The sequence below is a fragment of the Chiloscyllium plagiosum genome, unplaced genomic scaffold (genome assembly GCF_037043375.1).
Source record: "Chiloscyllium plagiosum isolate Xiang-an unplaced genomic scaffold, Cpla_swu_hap1 HiC_scaffold_23, whole genome shotgun sequence".
NCBI classification, from domain to species: domain Eukaryota; kingdom Metazoa; phylum Chordata; class Chondrichthyes; order Orectolobiformes; family Hemiscylliidae; genus Chiloscyllium; species Chiloscyllium plagiosum.
In genome coordinates this window covers 5,555,784-5,577,967 of record NW_028270161.1, presented here as the reverse complement: position 1 = coordinate 5,577,967, position 22,184 = coordinate 5,555,784, and the positions used below count along the sequence as shown (strand labels likewise).

The 22,184-nt window shown below is 39.9% G+C and overlaps 1 protein-coding gene across 3 annotated transcripts in view; it reads left to right on the top strand.

Moving 5' to 3' along the window:
• mcm10 (minichromosome maintenance 10 replication initiation factor) overlaps positions 1–16,157 on the top strand; it is a 57,310-nt gene extending 41,153 nt beyond the window's left edge. For 2 of the 3 annotated variants that reach the window (XM_043714164.2, XM_087999759.1), the window contains 3 exons: positions 8,451–8,596; positions 13,812–13,854; positions 15,918–16,157. In XM_043714164.2, coding sequence (XP_043570099.2) covers positions 8,451–8,596; positions 13,812–13,854; positions 15,918–16,001 — 273 coding nt within the window. In that variant the 3' untranslated portion in view covers positions 16,002–16,157. Of the gene's footprint in view, positions 1–8,450; positions 8,597–13,811; positions 13,855–15,917 lie in introns of those variants that run through there. The other variant, XR_015761200.1, reaches the window with a different exon arrangement.
• The last annotated feature ends 6,027 nt before the right edge of the window (positions 16,158–22,184 follow it).

Here is a 22,184-nt window from a genome sequence, read left to right as displayed (position 1 = left end):
GTATGATAAATTTGAGAGGCTGTGGTCTTGTATTGTTGATAAACAAGACATTTTGATGTAACTTTCCAACAGTCATGTTTTCTATAATGCACCAATTGTTTGGGTTAATGACTTGCCTGAATAAGACAAGTACTGGTTGACACATCTACTCCACTAATCTGCTTTACAACCACTAGCATTGCAACCTAAGATTTATGAAACACTATCCAAAGAATAGAGTATAGAAAGATTAAAGTAGATGGCATATAAAATAGATGAAAATCGAGCGGCACACTGGCTCAGTGTTTAGCACTGCTATCTTATGGCGCCAGGGACCGGGTTTGATTCCAGCCTGGGGTGACTATGTCTTCCTGTGTCTGCGTGGGTTTCCTCAGGGTGCTCCGGTTTCCTTCCGCAGTTCGAAGATGTGCAGGTTAGGTGAATTGGTCATGCTAAATTGCCCATAGTGTTCAGGGATGTGTAGGTTAGTTGAATTCATCTTGGGAAATGTAAAGTAATAGGGTAGGGGAATGGGTCTGACTGGGATACTCTTTGGAGAGTCGGTGTGAACTTGTTGGGCCAAATGGCCTGTTTCCACAGTGTAGGAATTATATGATTCAGATGAATGTTTCTTTAAGCTCAATTATCTTCACCTGTTTTCTTCTAAAATGCATTTCTTTTAACACCAGAGTTTAATAAACCAACTTTCAACGCAAGAGAATTGTAGGACTATTCCTATTCAGCAATAACCAATGTGCCCACTCTTATTTTGACTTGAGGCCCCAATTCTCTCAGTTGTATTCCAGAATTGAAGAATTCTTGGAAGATGTGGGAAATTGTGCACTTTGATGGGGGGAAAAAAAACAAGCTGAATATTACTTAAGTGCAGAAAAAAAGTGAAGAGGCCACAGTACACAATGATTTGGGAATGCTGTGTGAATCACAAAATGTTAGCAAGTTCAGTTTATAACGAAGGCAAATGGAACAGTATGGCAAAATAAAATGGATTTTATTTTAAAGGAAATGGAATATAAAAGCAGGGAAATTTTGCTCGAACTAGACAAGACACTGGTCAGACCACAGCTGTACTTAAGGAAAGATTTTACTGCTATTGGAGGCAATCCAGAGAAGGTTCATTAGACTGATACTGGGTACGGGGGGGGGGAAACTATCTTATTAAGAGGAGTCAAGTAGTTGTGCCTATGTTCATTGGAATTTAAATGAATTGAAGGCGACTATTGGAGCGTTTTCCCAATGGGAAATGAAAACTCAGGAGGCAGGCAGGACTCGGGCAAGTGGAAGTTTATTCATGCAGAAACCAGTTAATGCTGGGAGCAAGCCAAAAGACCAACCTTGGAAGGGAGATCCATGACATGCTCAGTTTTTGTACACTTTCTGTTAACCATCACATACAACATGATCACTGTTTCTCCCCCTTACTTCGTATACCAAATCCAATGCAACACCTTATCAATAATAAGTATTCTTATGAACAACCCCCAGGTTCCCATGATCTTATGATGGTTATCAGACACTTCCGACCAGATATCCCAACCCAATCTAGTCACACCTGCCAGCTTCTGGCCCATATCCTTCCAAACCCTTCCTATTTATTTACTCATCCAGATGCCTTTTAAATGTTGCAATTGTACTAGCCTCCACCACTTCCTCTGGCAGCTCATTCCATACACGTACCACCTTCAGAGTGGAAAAACTTGCCTCTTGGGTCTCTTTTATATCTTTCCCCTCTCACCCTAAACCTATGCCTTCTAGTTCTGGACTCCCCCACCCCAAGGAAGAGACTTTGTTTCTTTACCCTATCAATGCCCCTCATGTTTTTATAAATCTCTATAAGGTCACCCCTCCGCTTCCGATGCTGCAGGGAAAACAGCCCCAAACTATTCAACCTCTCCTACTACACCTCCAATTTTGGTGTCATCTGCAAACTTACTAACTATGCCACTTATGCTCACATCCAAATCATTTATATAAATGATGAAAAGTAGTGGACCCAACACCAATTCTTGTGGCACTCCACTGGTCACAGGCCTCCAGTCTGAAAAATAATCCTCCACCACCACCCTCTATCTTCTACCTTTGAGCCAGTTCTGTATCAAATCCTCCAACCCTGGCAACATCCTTGTAAATCTTTTCTGAACCTTTTCAAGATTCACAACATCCTTCCGGCACGCAGTATTCCAAAAGTGACCTAACCAATGTCCTGTACTGCCTCAACATGACTTTCCTGTACTCAATACTCTAACCAATGAAGGAAAGCATATCAAATGCCGTCTTCACTATCCTATCTACCTGCGACTCCACTTTCAAGGAGCTATGAATCTGCATTCCAAGGTTTCTTTGTTCAGCAACACTCCCTAGGACCTTACCATTAAGTGTATAGCTCCTGCTAAAATTTGCTTTTCCAAAATGCAGCACCTTGCGTTTATCTAAATTAAACTCCATCTATCACTTCTCAGCCCATTGGCCCATCTGATCAAGATCCCATTGTAACCTACGGTAACCTTCTTCGCAGTCCACTATACCTCCAATTTTGGTGTCATCAGCAAACTTACTAACTATACCTCTTATGCTCACATCCGAGTCATTTATATAAATAACGATAAGTAGTGGACCCAGCATTGATCCTTGTGGCACTCCACTGGTCACAGGCCAATCTGAAAAACAACCCTCCACCACCACCCTCTGTCTTCTACCTTTGAGCCAGTTCTGTATCCAAATTGCTAGTTCTCCCTGAAGTCCATATAGATCACTTCCACCAATCTGCCCTTATCAATCCTCTTTGTTACTTCTTCAAAAAACTCAATCAAGTTTGTGAGACATGATTTCCCACACACAAAGCCATGTTGACTATCCCTAATCAATCCTTGCCTTTCCAAATACATGAACATCCTGTCCCACAGGATTCCCTCCAACAACTTGCCCACTGCTGACATCAGGCTCACTGGTCTGTAGTTCCCTGGCTTGTCCTTACCACCCTTCTTAAACAGCGGCACCACGTTAACCAACCTCCAATCTTCCAGCACCTCACGTGTGATTACCGATGATACAAATATCTCAACAAGGGGGCCTGCAATCACTTCCCTAGCTTCCCACAGTGTTCTTGGGTACACCTGATCAGCTCTTGGGAATTTATCCACTCTTATGCCTTTCAAGACATCCAGCACTTCCTCCTCTGTAATAATATGGACGTTTTTCAAGATGTTACCATCTATTTCCCTACCTTCCATGTCCTTTTCCATAGTAAACACTGATGCAATATACTCATTTAGTATCTTACCCCATCTCCTGTGGTTCCTCACAAAGGCCGTCTTGCTGATCTTTGAGGGACCCTATTCTCTCTCTAGTTACCCTTTTGTCCTTAATGTGTTTGTAAAAACCCTTTGGATTCTCCTTAACTCTGTTTGCCAAAGCTATCTCATGTACCCTTTTTGCCGTCCTGATTTCTCTCTCAAGTGTACTCCTACTGCCTTTATACTCCTCTAAGGATTCACTCGATCTTTCCTGTCTATACCTGACATATGCTTCCTTCTTTTTCTTAACCAAAACCTCAATTTCTTTAGTCATCCAGCATTCCCTATACCTACCAGCCTTTCCTTTCACCCTAATAGGAATATTCTCTCTTTGGACTCTTGTTATCTCATTTCTGAAGGCTTCCCATTTTCTAGCCGTCCCCTTACCTGTGAACATCTGCCCCCCAATCAGCTTTTGCAAGTTCTTGCCTAATACTATCAGAATTGGCCTTTCTCCAATTTCGAACTTCAACTTTTAGATCTGGTCTATCCTTTTCCATCACTATCTTAAAAATAATAGAATTATGATTGCTAGCCCCAAAGTGCTCCCCCACTTACACCTCAGTCACCTGCCCTGCCTTATTTCCCAAAAGTATGCCAAGTTTTCTCTAATACGGACATCTACATATTGAATCAGAAAATTTTCCTGTACATACTTAACAAATTCCTCTCCATCTAAGCCCTTAACACTATAGCAGTCCCAGTCCATGTTTGGTAAGTTAAAATTCACTACCATAACCACCCTAATATTCTTACAGATAGCTGAGATGTCCTTACAAGTTTGTTTCTCAATTTGCCCCTGACTATTAGAGGGTCTATAATACAAACCAAAAAGGTGATCATCCCTTTCTTATTTCTCAGTTCAACCCAAATAACTTCCCTGGATGTTCTCCCTCAGTACAACTATAACGCTATCCCTTATCAAAAATGCCACTCCCCCTCCTCTCTTGCCTTCCTTTCTGTCCTTTCTGTAGCATTTGTATCCTGGAACAGTCAGTCCTGTCCATCCATGAGCCACGTTTCTGCAATTGCTATCATATCCCAGTCCCATGTTCGTAACTATGCCCTGAGGTCATCTGCCTTCCCTGTTAGGCCTCTTGCATTGAAATAATTGCAGTTTAATTTGTCGGTCCTATCTTGTTTTCTGCTTTGACCCCTGCCTACCCTGATTGTTTGACTTGCTTCTTTTCTCAACTGTACCAGTCTCTGATTGATCTCTTCCCTCACTGGCTTCCCCACCACAGCCTTAATAGTTTAAATCCTCCTGAGCAGCTCTAGCAAATCTCACTGCCAGTATATTAGTCCCCTTCCAATTCAGGTGCACTCCTACAGCGACCTTATTGAAAAATACGAAATTCTTATGGAACTTGACAGCTTACATGCAGAGAAGTTATTTCCCCTTGTGGGAGAGTCAATACTAGGATATAATTTCAGAAAAATGAATTGCACGTTTAAGACAGAGATGAGAAATCTCTTCTCTGAGGGTAATGAATCTGCGAATTCTTTACCGCACAGGGCTATCAAGGCTGGGTCGTTAAGTATATTCAAGGCTCAGATAGACAGACATTTAAACTGGGAAGGAATCAAGGGCTATGGGGAAAAGGGAGGAAAGTAGAATTGAGGAAAATCAGATCCAGAAACTACTTAGAAGGTGCAGAGGCTACTTAATGGTTAGCACTGCTGCCTCACAGCGCCAGGGGCCCGGGTTCGTTTCCACCCTCTGGTGACTGTCTGTGTGGAGTTTGCACATTCTCCCCGTGTCTGCGTCGGTTTCCTCCAGGTGAACCGATTTCCTCCCATAATCCAAAGGTGTACAGGTTCGATGGGATTGGCCATGCTAAATTGTCCATAGTGTCCAGGGATGTGCAGGTTTGATGGGAAATGTTCTGGAGGTGACCTATGAAAAATGGATTGATAAAAGCTATAGCTTGTCAGTTTTAAATCAAAGACCCTTAAGAAAGCTTTTCAGGACCTATTTGGCATATGCACCTAGATCCTTAAGTAGAAATAATGATGATGTTATCAGCACACACCAGTATTAAAATGTAAGCCAGACAGAAACTAAAGCAGCCAATAGATATGTGAATCTTGGAAAATCATTACATCTAGTTTTCTTCTTAATGAAAGGACTATCTCAGATATCCAGATGTAGATAGAAACAAGGCAGCTGAGTACCAAGATGTCCATTTTTTTTCTCTTGGTTTATTCTATCTTGGCATTGGAATGATTACAAGCAAGTAACAGTTCATGTGAATGAAAGCAGAGATCCTGAGTTTCTAGCCTGGTTTGACTATGCAGAAGGGCACATGGCATCTTTTGTAGTTGGGCTATTCAAATAATAGTGAGGTTATGACTGGGCTAATTTGATGCACAACACATGTACGGTCAGAGGAAGAAATCAAACTTTTTCTTTCTCTTTTATTTCTGACTTAATCTCATCCACATGGTTAATTCTGCTCATCAATTCCATGTTCCACTTCCATCTTGCTTTAACAGATTTTATTACATCCACAAGATGGCCATAAATCTCAGAGCAAAGTTTGACACCACCCAACTTAAGATAGAATTAGACAGGTGACTGAAAGCTTGAGCAACCTGAAAGGGGAGAGAGTGGTTTAAGGAGTGAATTCCAGAGTTTACAGTTTAAGTTGCTGAAGATATGCCAGACAATGGTGTGACAGAGATACGTTGTGGTGGAAGCAGGGGTCACAAGAATGGAATTGAAGGAGCAGAGACCTCTTGAAGTATTGGGAAAAAAGCACAGCTGAAAATTAAACAAATGCTAAAAGACATATCAATTACATGATTTGTTCTTGGCTTCAAAATTTATCATACTGCAACTTTAAACTTAAAGCTGCATTTTTTTAGAATCATTAAAAACTAGATATAGGAAAATTCTGTGTTACTTGTGCTGTAATGTCATTAAAATATATAATGTTTTATATAGAGAATAGCACATGTTCAATTTAATCACTTGTTGCAGAAAATTATGCTTAATAGAGTTCAGATAAATTCCTTAACACTTTGAGGATAATGTTCTTAAATGAGAAAATAGTTTTCTCATACCTTCCTAGTAAGCATACTTGATCCAATGTCTTTTTTTTTAAAATAACCTTGTCTTGATCCAGATGGCTCTAATTGTAAACCTGATTTCCACTCATCCAACTGTGTTCATAATAAATTCCAATGTCTCATGTTTTCAGCATTTTTGTGTCTCACTTTTCATACTAAACCGGACATTTTTAAAGTAATAAAAATGTGATAATAGGTTAAATCTGTTAGCAGAGAAGAAAACAAGGTTATGCAATCTATTTAAATTCTGGATAAGCAAGTGCTTGTGTAACCAATTGTTGAACTCTAATATTTTGATCCATGTTATGTGGAAATGAGACTTTTTTTTTAAATAGTAGGCCAGGTTAGAGTGGTCACACCAACAAAACTGTTGATTTATTCCCCATTGCATGTGCTGTTGAAGTCACCAAAGGTTGTAACCAATAAGGAATTATTGAATTGATTAGGTTAGATTCCCTACAGTGTGGAAACAGGTCCCTCGGCCCAACAAGTCCACACCAACCCTCCGAAGAGCGACCCACCCAGACTCATTCCCCTACATTTACCCCTGGTAACACCCAGAGGGAATGTGCAAACTCCACACAGACAGTTGCCCAACGTGGGAATTGAACTTGGGTCCCAGCGCTGTGAGGCAGCAATGCTAACCACTGTGCCACCCTGTAATACTTTCCCATTCTTTTTCTTAGGATTAAAAACCCTTGAGAGAGATAAATCTTGTTGAATGATGTGCATTTGGGTTTTTCATGGAAGAGATTCATATTTACTGCCTTAGTTTTCTAATGATTTGTAGCTTCCTTTTAAAATACCATGCATCTCTGCCAATCATTTATTTAACTACGAGTAAAATTTAAATTTGAGAGAGGGACCCATGAGGTTTTTTACTTCCTGATTTACTGTCTATGAAAATGCTTCCCTGATTGGCTGCTTATGTTGCTTGATAACATCACTGCTGCTAGATGACTCCAGATTCAAGCTGACAGCAGGAAAGGAGAAACCTACATTACAGGTCATTAGATCTTTGAGTATCTTTTTTTGAGGTCTGCAGCATATTACTTAGTCCTAATGCTGACCGCAAACTCGGGGCAATTAGTTTAGGGTAAAGCTATTAATGTGAGGGAACTTGACAATGTGGTTGAGCTCAAAGACCCACTCAAATGCATGATATGTTAGTGTGGTACTTGTTTTTGGTATGAGCATGTTGAGGCATATGTTAACGTTGTTGGTATGTCATGGGAGTAATTATCCAGGGAATATTCAAATTCCATCCAGCCTTTAAAAGATTCTGTCAGTAAAAGGGATTATGAAATTGTCAGATTGTAATAAAAAATTTAGATGCTTCACACGTAGAAGGAAACCTATCTGATCTATTCTGTTCTATATGTAATTCCAATCCCACACCAATGTGTTTAAATCATGTGTCAAATTGCAGGAAGAAAAATAATTGAACCATCACCTGGCCTGTTTATCCAGCAACGCTGTGGTTGCATCTTCATAACATGGGCTGTAGGGATTCATGAAGATAGTATAACGCCCTTGGACAAATAAAGATGAGCAATAAATACATTGACACCAACATTCTAGAATGTTTTTTTAAAGTTGCACAATTGATTGATTTTATCATGAAAGAAATTATTTAATTGTTGACCTAAGTAGGTGCGATGAAGAGTCTTCCTTAAGTGTTTTGCTTTAGTAATTTTATCATGGTAAAACGTCTAATCTCATCAAAACTAAATTGAAATGTTGCCCTGCTTCAGAGCAAGGAATTCTGTTGTGAAAACAAAAAATGCTGGAAATCACGGCAGGTCAGGCAGCATTCATGGAGAGAGAGCAAACTAACGTTTTGAGTCCAGATGATTCTTCATCAGAGCTGCCTGTCAGAGGGTAGAGCAAAACTTCTTCAGGTTGGGCATTCCTTGAAGAGCTGTGGCAGTCAATTAAACACAATGTAGGAGCAAATTACTGCAGATTAGAATCTGTACTGAAAGCAAAAAATGCTGGAAATTTACAGTGGGTCAGAATTCTGTTATATCGCTTGTAATTGTTTATGGAAGTTTAAAGTAGTTAATAGATTGCTCACTTTTCTTGCAGTGCAGATATTCATATTACAAACCATTGGAGACATGTGTGAGTGAAAACCATGATTACCATTGGCATGATGCAGTCAAACGCTTCTTTAAATGCCCATGTGGTAACAGAGCAATAGCCTTAACAAGATTACCAAAGAAAAGCTGCAGGTATGTTTGTGGTAGACCGGCAGTAGAGAAAAATTGAAATGTTCTGAAATTATCAGTTCAAGATCTCATTCTACTATAGTTGGACTTGGTTTAATGGCAACTTTAATCAGTGTATTACAAGTAATATATCATTAATAATAAAAATAGTATAATTCCAATGTTTGTAGTGGACCATTCAAAAGCTTCAAATACGGTCCAATTTCTCCATATCACTCCTGTCAGCTACACTGACATTAGAAGAGTGAAGGTGAAGACCACATTTATCCCTCTCAAGCTCAGTCTTTCAGTATGCTTGTTCTCCGAGTCCAGAATCCTCTTTGAATGTTCATACTGTCTCTTTATTGAGTTGCCCAACAGATTATTCCAGTATTTACTGCCCTTTGCCCAACAAAGTATTTCTTAATACATAATCCTAACCAAACTTTTCTACTGTGAATATCACATTTATTCATCAATATGTGCCACCTTCACCTTAATTACATAAAAAAAGTTGTTCTTCATGATGTGCAATTGACTGTCGGTTATGAGTTCCAAGATTGGCTTATGCTTCTATTGCCTTTTACATTAAAACACATTGAGCTGAGTTCCTTAGAGCAATGCTTCTCAAACATTTTTCCATTGTCAGAAACAAAATCAGAAATTGCTGGAAAAACTCAGCAGGTCTGGCAGCATATGTGGAGAGAAAGCAGAGCTATAATTTCGTATTTATTGACACTTCTTAACTTCAGTTCTGAAAGTTTGGCAGAGGGTGTAGGTGCTGTTTGTGGGGAACAGAGTGGGACATCTCTCCCTCCCTTCACCAGCACCTCATCCAAGGCTATTAAAAGGCCCAGGGGGTATCAGGGATCACTTGGAAATATCTTGCAGTCATTACTGTTTTGGAGTTCACGCCCCCAAAATCTTAACTTGCAACTTCCACTTTGGGAAGCATCTGGTTTTAAGGTGAGTTAACACAGATTACATTACGGTCAAGTATAGAATTGAAACGTCCTTAGTTGCTAATGTATGCATATCAAGCATCTTAAAAGGTAGGAAATATGGACAGATAACACCAACAGATTCACAACACCTTAAGAATATAACCTGATCGGGTAGCTTTTATCTCTAGTCATGTTATTAAAATTTTACTTTACCTCTCATTTATCCAAATTAAACTCTGTCTGCCACTCCAAGCCTATTGCCCCAATTGATCAAGATCCCTCTGTAATCTTAGACAACCTTCTTCATTGTTGACTATACCACCACTTTTAGTCTCATCTTGCAAACTTACTAATCATGCCTCCTTAATTCTCATCCAAATCATTTACGTAAACAACAAACATCAGTGGACTCGGCAATGATCCCTGCGGGACACCACTGGTCACAGGCCTCCAAACCAAAAAGCAACCCTCCATCACGAAAAACAGCCACCCTCTGTCTCCTACACGCAAGACAATTTTGTATCCATTTGATAAGCTCTCCCTGAATCCAGTGGTGGATGCAGATACAGTTACAACATTTAAAAAGCATTTGGACAGATACATGAATAGGGAAGGTTTGGAGGAAAATGGGCCAAACACAGGCAGGTGGAACTAGTTTAATTTGGGAAACTTGGTCTGTTTCCATGCTGTGAGATTCTATGACTCATCGACCTATTTGAGTTTTTATTGCACATTTTCAAATTTAGGATGTGGTTCAATGGTTCTTATAATACAAGGATTATATTTTCTGCTTGGTTCTTCATAACATTTCAAAGTTTTTGTGTTCTTAAACAAGAATTTGAGAGCAGGAGTAGGCAATTGAGCCCCTTAATCCTGCTCCGCCATTTAATAGGATCATGGCTGATCTCATCTCTGCTTCAATTCCGTTTTTTTGCCCACTTTCCATAACCCTTCAACCAATTACTCATTAAAAATCTGTCTATCTCCTCTTTACATTTACTCAATGTCTCAACATTGACTGCACTCTGGTAGTGAATTTCACAGATTCATGACCCTTTGAGAGACACAAACATTCCATGCTTACCATTGTTTCACTTTAATGTCAGTAACTTAATGGGGCCCATAGTCATAGAGATGTAGAGCACGGAAACAGACCCTTCGGTCCAACTCGTCCATGCCGACCAGATATCACAACCCAATCTCGTCCCACCTGCCAGCATCTGGACTATATCCGTCCAAACCCTTTCTATTCATATACCGATCTAGATGCCTTTAAAATGTTGTAATTGTGCTAGTCTCCACCACATCCTCTGGCAGTTCATTCCATACATGCACCACCCTCTGTGAGAAAAAGTTGCCCCTTAAGTCTCTTTTATATCTTTCCCCTCTACCCCAGGGAAAAGACTTTGTCTGTTTAGCCTAACCATGCCCCTCATGATTTTGTAAACCTCTATAAAGTCACCCCTCAGCCTCCAACACTCCAGGGAAAACACCCAGCCCATTCAACCTCTATAGCTCATACCCTCCAACCCTGGTAACATCCTTGTAAATCTTTTCTGAACCCTTTCAAGTCTTGTTGAACGTTGTGTGATTCATTTCAAATTTGTTTTATACTTGATTCATTTGGTACCTTCTCTAGTTCCAAACTCACTCACTGTCTCTCTTGGACTTCTGTTCACATTCAAGATTCAGATTCAGTCCAATGTACAACATTGTGCAAGTGCGAGACTCAACGGTTCACGGTGCTGGAGCTTTTATAATCCATTATTATTTTTTAAAATGTCCCCCTACTCACCTGTCCTCAAACATTGCGATGATCAAGAATTTGGGAGAAGAGCAGTAAGGAAGAAGCAGTTTGGAAAGGCATATAGATTGTTAAACCCCCGACACTTTGGGACTCACACTTCAACATCACTGCTCCAGCTTTAGGCTAAATCGAGATCTTAAACAGGAGCATAAGTCCAAGTGAGAGAAACTGTATGCAAGTGTGTCAGGGAGCGTGGTGCACAACTCAGACTGGGGAGTGGAGAGATGCCACATCTGGGATGATCAGGGAATAGGGAGAAACCTCAACCTGAACAGTCAGGGAATGAGGAATGTGGTCACTGCCCGCCACTCAGGGTTGAGCAATGAAGAGTGACCAGTGACCACAATGATCAGGAAGCAAGATTGTCAGTGAAAAGATGGTACTGTAAATGGCAGGTTACATTTTTCTTTCATATTTTAAAGTTATTTTTGAAAGTTATTTACCAATGTAGGATATAGCAATGTAAAATACTTGAACACAATGTTTTTTTTCTGATAAGGTTCATATAGAATCTAAATGTTATTTTAACATTGATTCTTTTATTAATGTTTAGTTAAGTTCACTTCACTTAAAGTTGTGGTTTCCAGAAATGCAATCATAACCTTCAGTGAGGACTTACTGAGAAAACTGCAGATTAATAAATGCAAAGAAAAATTCTGTTAGACCCAAATAGAGAGGGCTTCAGACTGGAAGCTTGTGGGGCATTGCATTCTGTATACACAGGGACTTTATGGTCTCCAAACTAAACCACTAAACTACAACAGTAGCACCTGAGCAAAACAAAGTAAGTTGTATTGAAAAATAACCTAAATCCACAGTTAAAGCCTACTCTGATTCTGAAGCAAAATAGAAAAAACGCTTACAGTGGTACACCATTGAGAGTGTTATGACCCGATGCGATATATTATCTCTCAGGCAATGCTATTTTCTTTAGGAAAATGAAGCTTTTTCTTGCCAATATCTATCTCATGAACAAATGTTTATCATAAGTAGTCTTTTTAAAGGGTAGTCCAGTACACTATCGAAATCTTGTAAGAAGTCAGATTCCCACTTTTTACGATTATAACACAGCTGAGGATTATTCACATGGTTCCTTCCTCTGGAAAGAGTGAAGATCACCCTCATGATCAGTAGCAATTGTAAGTCAGTAAAAGAGGGGCAAATAAAGTTTGATTATCTTGATTTTTAACTCCAGTGCAAAGCCTCTTTATTGTGCTGTCTCAATTTACACACTTTTAAACATCGTACTTGTTTGAACTCAGTCTGGTATATTGGGAATACCTTATTTTCTCAAATTTGGAGTAGGAAGATCCTTGAATTAAGCAGTGGGAAAGTTTCGGTCCTTTTAACTATCCAAATGCTGAATATTCCACACATGGATAAGACCTTTATTTCAGCTTTGAATATTAATGATCCACTCTTGACAGCCCTCTGTGGTAAAGAATTCCACAGATTCATTCTTCTTTGAGAGAAGAAATTCCTTCTCATCTCTGTCTGAAATGTGCCAGCCCTTAGTCTGAGATTATGCTTTCCTACAGGGGGAAATAGCCTTTCCACATCTACCTTGACAAGTCCCCTGAAAATCTTTTTCAGTAATGTAGTCTCTCATTATTCTAAACTACAATGACTCTCCCTCTCCCTTAAAGAAAATCCTTCCACGCCCAGTATCCACCTAGCAAACTTTCTCTGCATTGCCTCCAGTGGGATTATATCCTTCCTTAGCTGTGATCTGATAAGTGCCTTCTGTAGTTTCAAGACTCCTTTGTCATAGAGATAGAGAGATGTACAACATGGAAACAGACCCTTCGGTCCAACCCGTCCATGCCGACCAGATATCCCAACACCCAGCCCATATCCCTCCAAACCCTTTCTATTCATCCAAATGCCTTGTAAATGTTACAATTATATCAGCCTCCACCACTTCCTCTGGCAGTTCATTCCATACACGTACCACCCTCTGTGTGAAAAGGTTGCCCCTTAGGTCTCTTGTATATCTTTCCCCTCTCAGTCTTTGAATTAAAGGCCAACATTCAATTTTCTTTTTTGTTACCTGTTGAATTGGTATGCTAACGTTTTGATGGAAAACTAAGGAAAAAAAAATTAACTTGATTTGTCAACCACCACCACCCTTTCCATTTTGTAATTTTAAAAATATATTTTGTGCTTTTGCATTTTGTTTTATCTTTGTGTTTGTTAGTATGTACAAGCCACAACAATGAGCACCTTTGTTTTAACTCATCAGAATGTTCTTATAATTTCCTGAGAATTTCAGAATGCAGATGTTTTTGTAGAGTATTCCAGCATAGAAACAGACCCTTTAGTCCAACTGGTCCATGCCAAACATGTTCCCAAACTAAGCTAGTCCCACTTGCATGTGTTTGGCTCATATCCCTCCAAGTGTTAATACATTTTAAATGAGTGGAATAATAAGAAATAATCATATACTTATTTGACTAACGCAATAGTAATTTCTTATATTTGTTTTCAGTAACTGTGGCTTGTTTAAGTGGGAGAGAGATGGAATGCTGAAGGTGAGTTCATCTAAGGTTCTCATGTTCTGAACAGCTTGCTGTTTTGGCTTACTTGTATGTGTTAATTTGCTCTGATGTATCATAATGTAGTCAATAATGCATCTTTTGCAGAGTAAAATAAGGCAAAATAGTAAACTATTACTTCCAAAACAAGCATTTTATTTTTAAATACAGACAATGGCCTTCCCCTGTCAGGAGTTAAATGCACCTAAACAACTTTTAAAAATTAAATTTGAGTTTTCATGTAAGTTATTTACTTGATAGGATATTTAGGGGAGGTAGTGGGCAAGTGAAGTCTGACTGCGGTCTTTAACTTCAATACTGGTGATGGATGGAAACAAGATAAACAAATAAAACCACCTTCCTAGTGTCAGATATCTAAGTCCAAGATTGAGATCCAAATTCAATGGTATTAGCAATATTTTATCTGATGTAGTTTTTAAGGTTCACACAGTGAGTTGAATAAACCTGATTAGTTTGAAAGAAATGCAGCTACAATAAGTTGCCAAGAACCTGTCTGCTAAAGTAGTAAAATAAATTGACAAGAAGGGAATCACAGTGATGCAGGATGTGACAATGCGTGCCAGAGTAGAGATCAGCGTTCAGCAACCCATGCTGACACTCATGAATTCACATCATTTAACCCTTGAAAATGGAGTGGCACAGAACAAGAGGTAACTAATGTTTAGCTTTAATAATGACTGAATATTATAGCTTTTAGATAATCAGGCAAGTCTGGGACAAAGAGTTGCCATTCCCAGTAGACATTACTGGACAAAGTTTCCAGCCACTGCTCCATATTGGGGGCCTTTAGTCTTTTTCCTTCACTGGAAAATTCTGCAACCTATTTGTGGTTTGATACAATATTAGGTTTTGAAATCTGGTTATGCATGTTTATTTACAAATGCTGATCTTTCAAAGTCCATTGCCCAGTTTATTTAGAGTTGGTGAATATACCCTCGGTAGGAAATTCTGAGAGGGAATATCCAGTGGTGTCCGGGTTCATGAATAGTGTCTGGAATCTTAAACCATTTGTTTGTCCAGGAGCAACCGCTAGGGACATCTAGTCTTTTTTTAAAATATAATCCATATGCAGCTGTGGATTTCTGTGTCTTTGAAATCTTCCTCATGAATTAGTTTCACACTTTTTCTTCAGTGGAGACAGGACCCCTGTGAAACCTTGTGCAAAGTGAAATAAAAATAACCGAATTTCTTTTCATCATTCATTCATTGGATGTGGGTGACACTAACAAAGCCACAATTGATTGCCAAAGTGCCGACTGTCCTTTGAGAACATGGGACAAAAAGTTGATTTGGGTGTTTCTTGGGCCAGGTGTAAGTTGCATTTCCTCACGGTCGCATGAGCCAATTACAGACCTCATCCCACTCTTGCTGTTATTCCAGTAGTGCGGTCGTTGAGGGGGGGAATCACATCACATGATCACCGCATGTAGTCCGGCAAGCCAGTCTGCCAGCTGCAGGCCTCTGTTTCGGTATCCTTCTGGGAAGTCTGTCCCTCGATACCAATCCTCCATGCCATGGCCTTCCTGATTGGCCCCAACAAGTAACCTCCTCTCTTCTGGGCCTCTGGCTAATTCTCATCCTGTGACATGTAGTTCTAACAGTGGCCACTACTCCTGGTGGTGCTGCTGGGTTTAAAGAGTTGATTGCCCCTCCCACCACCTATAAAGAACCCTGACTTGAAGACCTTAGCTTCCCACAATGGCCACGTGGTGTGGTCTTCCTTAAACCTCACTTGAGTTCACTCTATATGGATGTCCATATAAAATTTTCCACGTGAAAAATTTGAGGCGATTGAAGGACAGGTGGAAAAGGACATTTGGAAGATGGTTCTTATGTGCATTTGGAGGTTATATCCAAATGATGCTAGTCTCAACTTAGATGAACTGTCTGTCAAATATTTTGTTGCCAGCAAAATTGTTTTGTGTCAAAATTCATGGTTTTATTTGCAGACAGTCTTATTCGCTTAATAACATTTCCAATGCTGCAAAGTTGTTTTTTGTCAGCATACTGTTATTTCTGAATTCTCTCTGTCTCTCTAGGAGAAGAAAGGTCCAAAAATAGGTGGCGAGCTGCTGCTACCAAGAGGAGAAGAACATGGCAAATTTTTAAGTAGTTCAAAATGATCAATGGATCAGCAAGTGTAAGATTAAATGCTACATTTTTAATATCACTGTATCAATGGTACAGAACAGTTTTATCTTGTGGTGTTAAACTTCCAGATGTAAAATTAACTTTTTTAATCATGAATAAATTGACCAATCTTTTAATTTCTGCAAAAACGAATCTCATAGATTGCATCTTATGGCTATTTGGAACATGGAAGGTTTATTTCTCTTTAAAATCATGTGTCAGGTACGAACAAGGTTTGCCAGCACACACATGAACCTTTGGATCTCCACCAGCTTTAGTATGACGAATCCAGTACACTCACCATATAGGAGCGTGACTCACCACTAAATAAAGAGGAATCTTGGAGTGAGGAGACTAAGAATTAATGCTGCTTTGTGAGTGACTTTGTGCTACTGAGACTTTATAAAGCTCTGGTTAGGCCCCATTTGGAGTATTGTGTCCAGTTTTGGTCCTCACACCTCAGGAAGGACATACTGGCACTGGAGCGTGTCCAGCGGAGATTCACATGGATGATCCCTGGAATGGTAGGTCTAACATATGAGGAATGGCTGAGGATCCTGGGATTGTATTCGTTGGAGTTTAGAAGATTAAGGGGAGATCTAATAGAAACTTACAAGATAATACATGGCTTGGAAAGGGTGGACGCTAGGAAATTGTTTCCGTTAGGTGAGGAGAATATGACCCGTGGACACAGCCTTAGAATTAGAGGGGGTAAATTCAGAACAGAAATGCGGAGACATTTCTTCAGCTAGAGAATGGTGGGCCTGTGGAATTCATTGCCGCAGAGTGCAGTGGAGGCCGGGATGCTAAATGTCTTCAAGGCAGAGATTGATAAATTCTTGATGTCATAAGGAATTAAGGGCTACGGGGAGAATGCGGGTAAGTGGAATTGAAATGCCCATCAGCCATGATTGAATGGCGGAGTGGACTCGATGGGCCGAATGGCCTTACTTCCACTCCTATGTCTTATGGTCTTAATGATAGGACACCCAAATCCTAACCAGTTTATACAGCAGGTCTTGTGTTTGCTCTGCTCAGCTTCAGAAAGGTAGGTTGTTATTTCTGAGTAATCCTGAGTAAATATTTTTCCCGAATTGACAGGTTTTTCTTTAAAGGTATCTCCTGCAGATTTGCACAAGCTTTTGACATGAGCTCATTTTCTTCAGGAAGCTGCATTTATAATAATTTTACCAATTTAACGTAGTATCCTATTCAGATTTGTTAGTGGGAGAAATGCCTCTAGAAATGTGAACTGTAGCTTGCATTGCCCCACAATCTGTTTTAGAGCAACTCTATGTTCTTCCATTTCTCTTTCCTGACAGGTGATGAGCACAGATTTATTCTTGTACATGATCTTTGGGTGCTAAAGGTGAAAAGAACTAGAATTTTAAGGAAGTGATGTCTTAAATTCTATTTTTTCTGTTAAAATATAACAATCCAAGACCAAGTCTTGGAAGGCAGTATTTATTTTTCAGCAGATATCTGGTTTCTTCTTCTTACTTGACATCTCTCATAACTTCCTATATTCACCTTCCAGATCTCAGCCAAAGCTACACAAAAACCAATTATTGGGAATTATGCAAAATCCTTTCAGAATAACTCCACCTTAGATGATTACTCATCCCCTATAAGATCATCTGATCTACATGATGCAATTTACACTTCATATAAAGATGTACGGAGTGTAGGAACACAAGCCCATACAGGGATGTAATTTCAAAGACCCACCATTCAAATGGTCCTGCACTTACAAACTGCTCCTTTCAATTGTCCTGTGTTGTGTCCTGACTTGCATACAACTCAACTTGTGAATGGACAGCAGAATGGAACCCATTTGCAATCCGGGATATGCCTGTACCTTTTTTAATACAGTCAAGATAGGGTGGAACCTGGTGCACTGAAGATCTGAAGCTTTCATAAAACTTGTATTTAGAGCTAATTACTCGCAATTACCCTTCACATGTTACCCTCCACAGTGGAAAGATATCTGTCATTCCAAATTGATATATTTTAATATAAACTAAAAGTTACATTACCATAAGATATCAACCCACAGTGCAACAAAATATGTTGTCAGACAAAATAGCAATAAAGCCTTTTGCTAAGAACCTGGTCACGGTTGTTCAGATTGGAGAGAAGACTGATAAAGAATCACAGTGGTGGGACTTGGAATCTCAGGTTGTGTAGTGCTAGGAGTGACCACGTGTTGGGAGAAGCGCCAATTGCCTTGGAGAGAAACCAAAAGAGGGCCATTGAGTTTAGGTAGGCCTATTGAGGGTTGAATCTGTTTACTAATTTAAAGTATTTTCAACATATAATTCAGTTATTTAAAACTGAAATAGCAAAGTGGTATTTAAAAATTTCTGAAATTAATAGACTTTGAAAAGATGATCCAGTTGCTGTGAGAGGTAGAACAACGTTGGTTATTGAATTAAGGTCTATGAATAAGGGACAAATCTGGCACGCGTAGTTTGCAAAACAGTAGTGCAAACAAAAGCCCTGCCCTTTGAGTTTCCTTAAACAACGATGGCTGTCAAACAGAGTAACGTTGGAGGATTGGCTTCTACTGGCTCTCTAGACTTGGCATTAAGGAAAATGCAGGCATTTGTGCTATATCATCATCTTAATGATGTTCCAAAGTGCCTTACAGCCAATGAAATACTTTTAGCAGTGTGGTCACTGATGTACTGTAGGATATCTATGCACAGCAAGCCCTCGAGCAGCAATGTGATAATGATCAGATTTTGGGATAAATATCAGCTAGGGGTTGCACCTATTATTATCTAGTGGCTCCAGTTGGTATGGGGTAATACCCAGTTGATGTCAGTACCAGAAAAATCAGATCTGACAGTAACATGGCTGGACAGGTCACATTGTATTTTTTAAATTATTGTTACAAAAGTGATTAGATTAGATTAGATTACATTAGATTACATTACAGTGTGGAAACAGGCCCTTCGGCCCAACAAGTCCACACTGACCCGCCGAAGCGAAACCCACCCATACCCCTACATTTACCCCTTACCTAACACTACGGGCAATTTAGCATGCCCAATTCACCTGACCCTGCACATCTTTTGGACTGTGGGAGGAAACCGGAGCACCCGGAGAAAACCCACGCAGACACGGGGAGAACGTGCAAACTCCACACAGTCAGTCGCCTGAGGCGGGAATTGAACCCGGGTCTCAGGCGCTGTGAGGCAGCAGTGCTAACCACTGTGCCACCGTGCCGCCCACGGTGGCACGATCATTTACTAAATCACATGCTGTGAGCTTTGTTTCAACAGTGAAGCAAAACGAAAATCTGTTAATAACAGAAATGAAAATAAATAAGAAAAGGAAAATGCTATTGCTTTATGATACAGATTCAAAGGTTTGTGAACACACTAAAAATAATCTAAGCATTTTTATAGATTGAACAAAACAATAGTTTTGTATCGGAATTAGTACATATTGGTAGAGCTGACAAACATTGTTACAGTTCTAAAAGTGATTAGTGCTTAACCTGTAACAAGACCTAATCCAGCTGTTTTTCCAGAGAGAGACTTATTTTTAATACTCTGATGGGCTTGAAATAATTAAAATTTAAATTAATTTGCTGGAACTGTAGGTAACTTCTTATTTATTGTTATTATTTTCCTGACTTCCAGTCCTATACAATCCCTGACACTTGCAAATTCTTTTTAATAACTTCAAAAGCTTATTTTCTTATACCAACTGTTTCTTAACATGCCAGTCTGGGATTAATGATAACTTATTATTTTTTAATTATTTAAACTTCTTTCCTTCAGAATACTGCTTAACGTGTTGTTTCATTCAAAGAGTTCTCAGTACTTCAGAGCTTTATAAAAACTTCTTCCTCAATCAGCTTCACAGCACAGACCAAAAATAGAAGACAAAGTGTGTAAAGTTTGATTTATTTATTGTTGTGTATAGTTTGTTAAAAAATACAATGAAATGTGTTGTATAGTTTCGCCACTCTCCAACACCATCTTAAAACAAAGAAAAATAAACCAAAACAGAATTTAAAGGCAGGAAACTGAAGGAATAGATAGTGTCCAACTTTACAGTCCTTTGTGTCAAGTGCTCTGTCATAGCCCTGGTAGCCAGGCACCAGTCCCCTTCACCACACTGCCACCACAGGAACAAAAATTGCTACTCATTGGCGCCATCTCGCCCTCACCACTGCATCCTCACTGGGCCCTGATAATGCAGACATCAATGATACTGCCACATTGGTCCAAACTCAACTCCACTGCCAACATGAGTCTGCTTTGGGCACACCTCATCAATGCAGCCACTGCTGATACCACCAAGTCCCCTACTGGGCCCAAACTCGCCTCCACCACCATCTCCTTGAATCTCCACTACAAGCAGATGCCACTGGAAATCAAAACTCACCGTCACCATGAGTACACACTGTTGGACCCATTCGTTGCCGCAAAAGATCCAGCTGTTCACCAAAAGGTAAGTAAAATAAAATAGAAGAGGAGAAAACAGTAAAGAAACTAAAAGAAGATCAGACAAGCTCTGGGCTCAGAAGCCCAAGTCCACTGTCATTTTACTTCATAGGATTATTTGGCCCAAGTGGCCAAAACAGGTCTTTAGGCTCCACATTTGCCAACTCCCAAACTCTTCCATACATCTATCCCTGTTAGGCCGGGTTCTAACATGGCATGGAGATAAGAATGGGTTTTCTGTGCACCTTCTCTTGTAGCTGCAGCAACAATGATAGTTATTCAGACAGGTGATGACATAATGCAGCAAATCTTTTATGATTGTGACCTCTTTCCAACATAGTGTCATCCTTGCCACCCATGTGCCCTCAGGGCTTTTATTTCATTTGCACAATGTACACTATGAAGGGCTATTCCGAATACACAGCTAGGCATTAAACATGGTACCGATTGCAGGAATCCTGCAATGGTTTGCCGGTGGCAAGTACTTCCTGTACTCTCTGGTGAGAAGCATGGGTGTGACACTATAGGGCAGTGGTATATACACAACAAGGTGAGCAATATAAAATTGAGAGAGAGAACTCATGAGCATTCAAGATGATAAATCCAACATGAAACTCCCCAAAATGGGCACTTATCTGATTTTAAATAAAATTCAGCCCACTTTCTCTACGTCCTATTTAGCCCGTTGATCATTTTAAATACTTCTATCAGGTCATCCCTTAATCATTGCCATTCTAGAGACAAGAAGCATTCTGTTGGTCTTTTCCTGGTGCTTTCAATTCTTGAATGATGCGTGTGATTCGTTTGTTTTCAGTCTTCATGGTCTTCATTTAGATGGCAGTATCGTACTAAGTGCAGCATATGCACAGAGCAATTCCTGATTAGAGCAATTAGCTCATGATCTTTTTTTTAAACTGGCATGCTGGATCTCTGACCTGTTCTTCACAAAGTACTGAGTATATTTGGGGGTTGGTTTAGCTCAGTTGGTTGGACAGTTAGTTTGTGAAGCAGTGCAATGCTGTCAACATGGGTTCAATTCCCACACTAGTTGAGATTACCATGAAAGACTCTCCTCCTCAATCTGCCTCCTTGCCTGAGGCATTGTTGCCCTCAGGGTAAATCACCATCAGTTTTCTCTCTAATGAGAGAGCAGCCCTATGGTCTAGTAAGACTAGATTAGATTACTTAGTGTAGAAACAGGCCTTTCAGCCCAACAAGTCCACACCGACCCTCTGAAGAGCAACCCACCCATTCCCCTACATTTACCCCTTCACCTAACACTACAGGCAATTTAGTATGGCCAATTCACCTAACCTGCACATCTTTGGACTGTGGGAGGAAACCGGAGCACCCGGAGGAAACCCACGCAGTCACGGGGAGAATGTGCAAACTCCACACAGCCAGTTGCCCGAGGCAGGAATTGAACCCGGGTCTCTGGTGCTGTGAGGCAGCAGTGCTAACACTGTGCCACCCTCACTGGCGACTTGACTGAGTACTTTTGAGTTGGAGGGGATGAATTCAGCTATGTGAGTTTATAGTTGCTGTCATCTTTTTGCTGTTTGATTAAAATAATCATCCAGCACCTTAAAAGTTTAAACAAAATTCTAAGCCCATTTTTAAAGGATCTCTGTTCCTTCTGTTTAAAACAAACTACAGCCATATTATTCTTGCATTAAGACTTGCCAAAAAGTTTAATTGTGCAATTGGAAGATACAG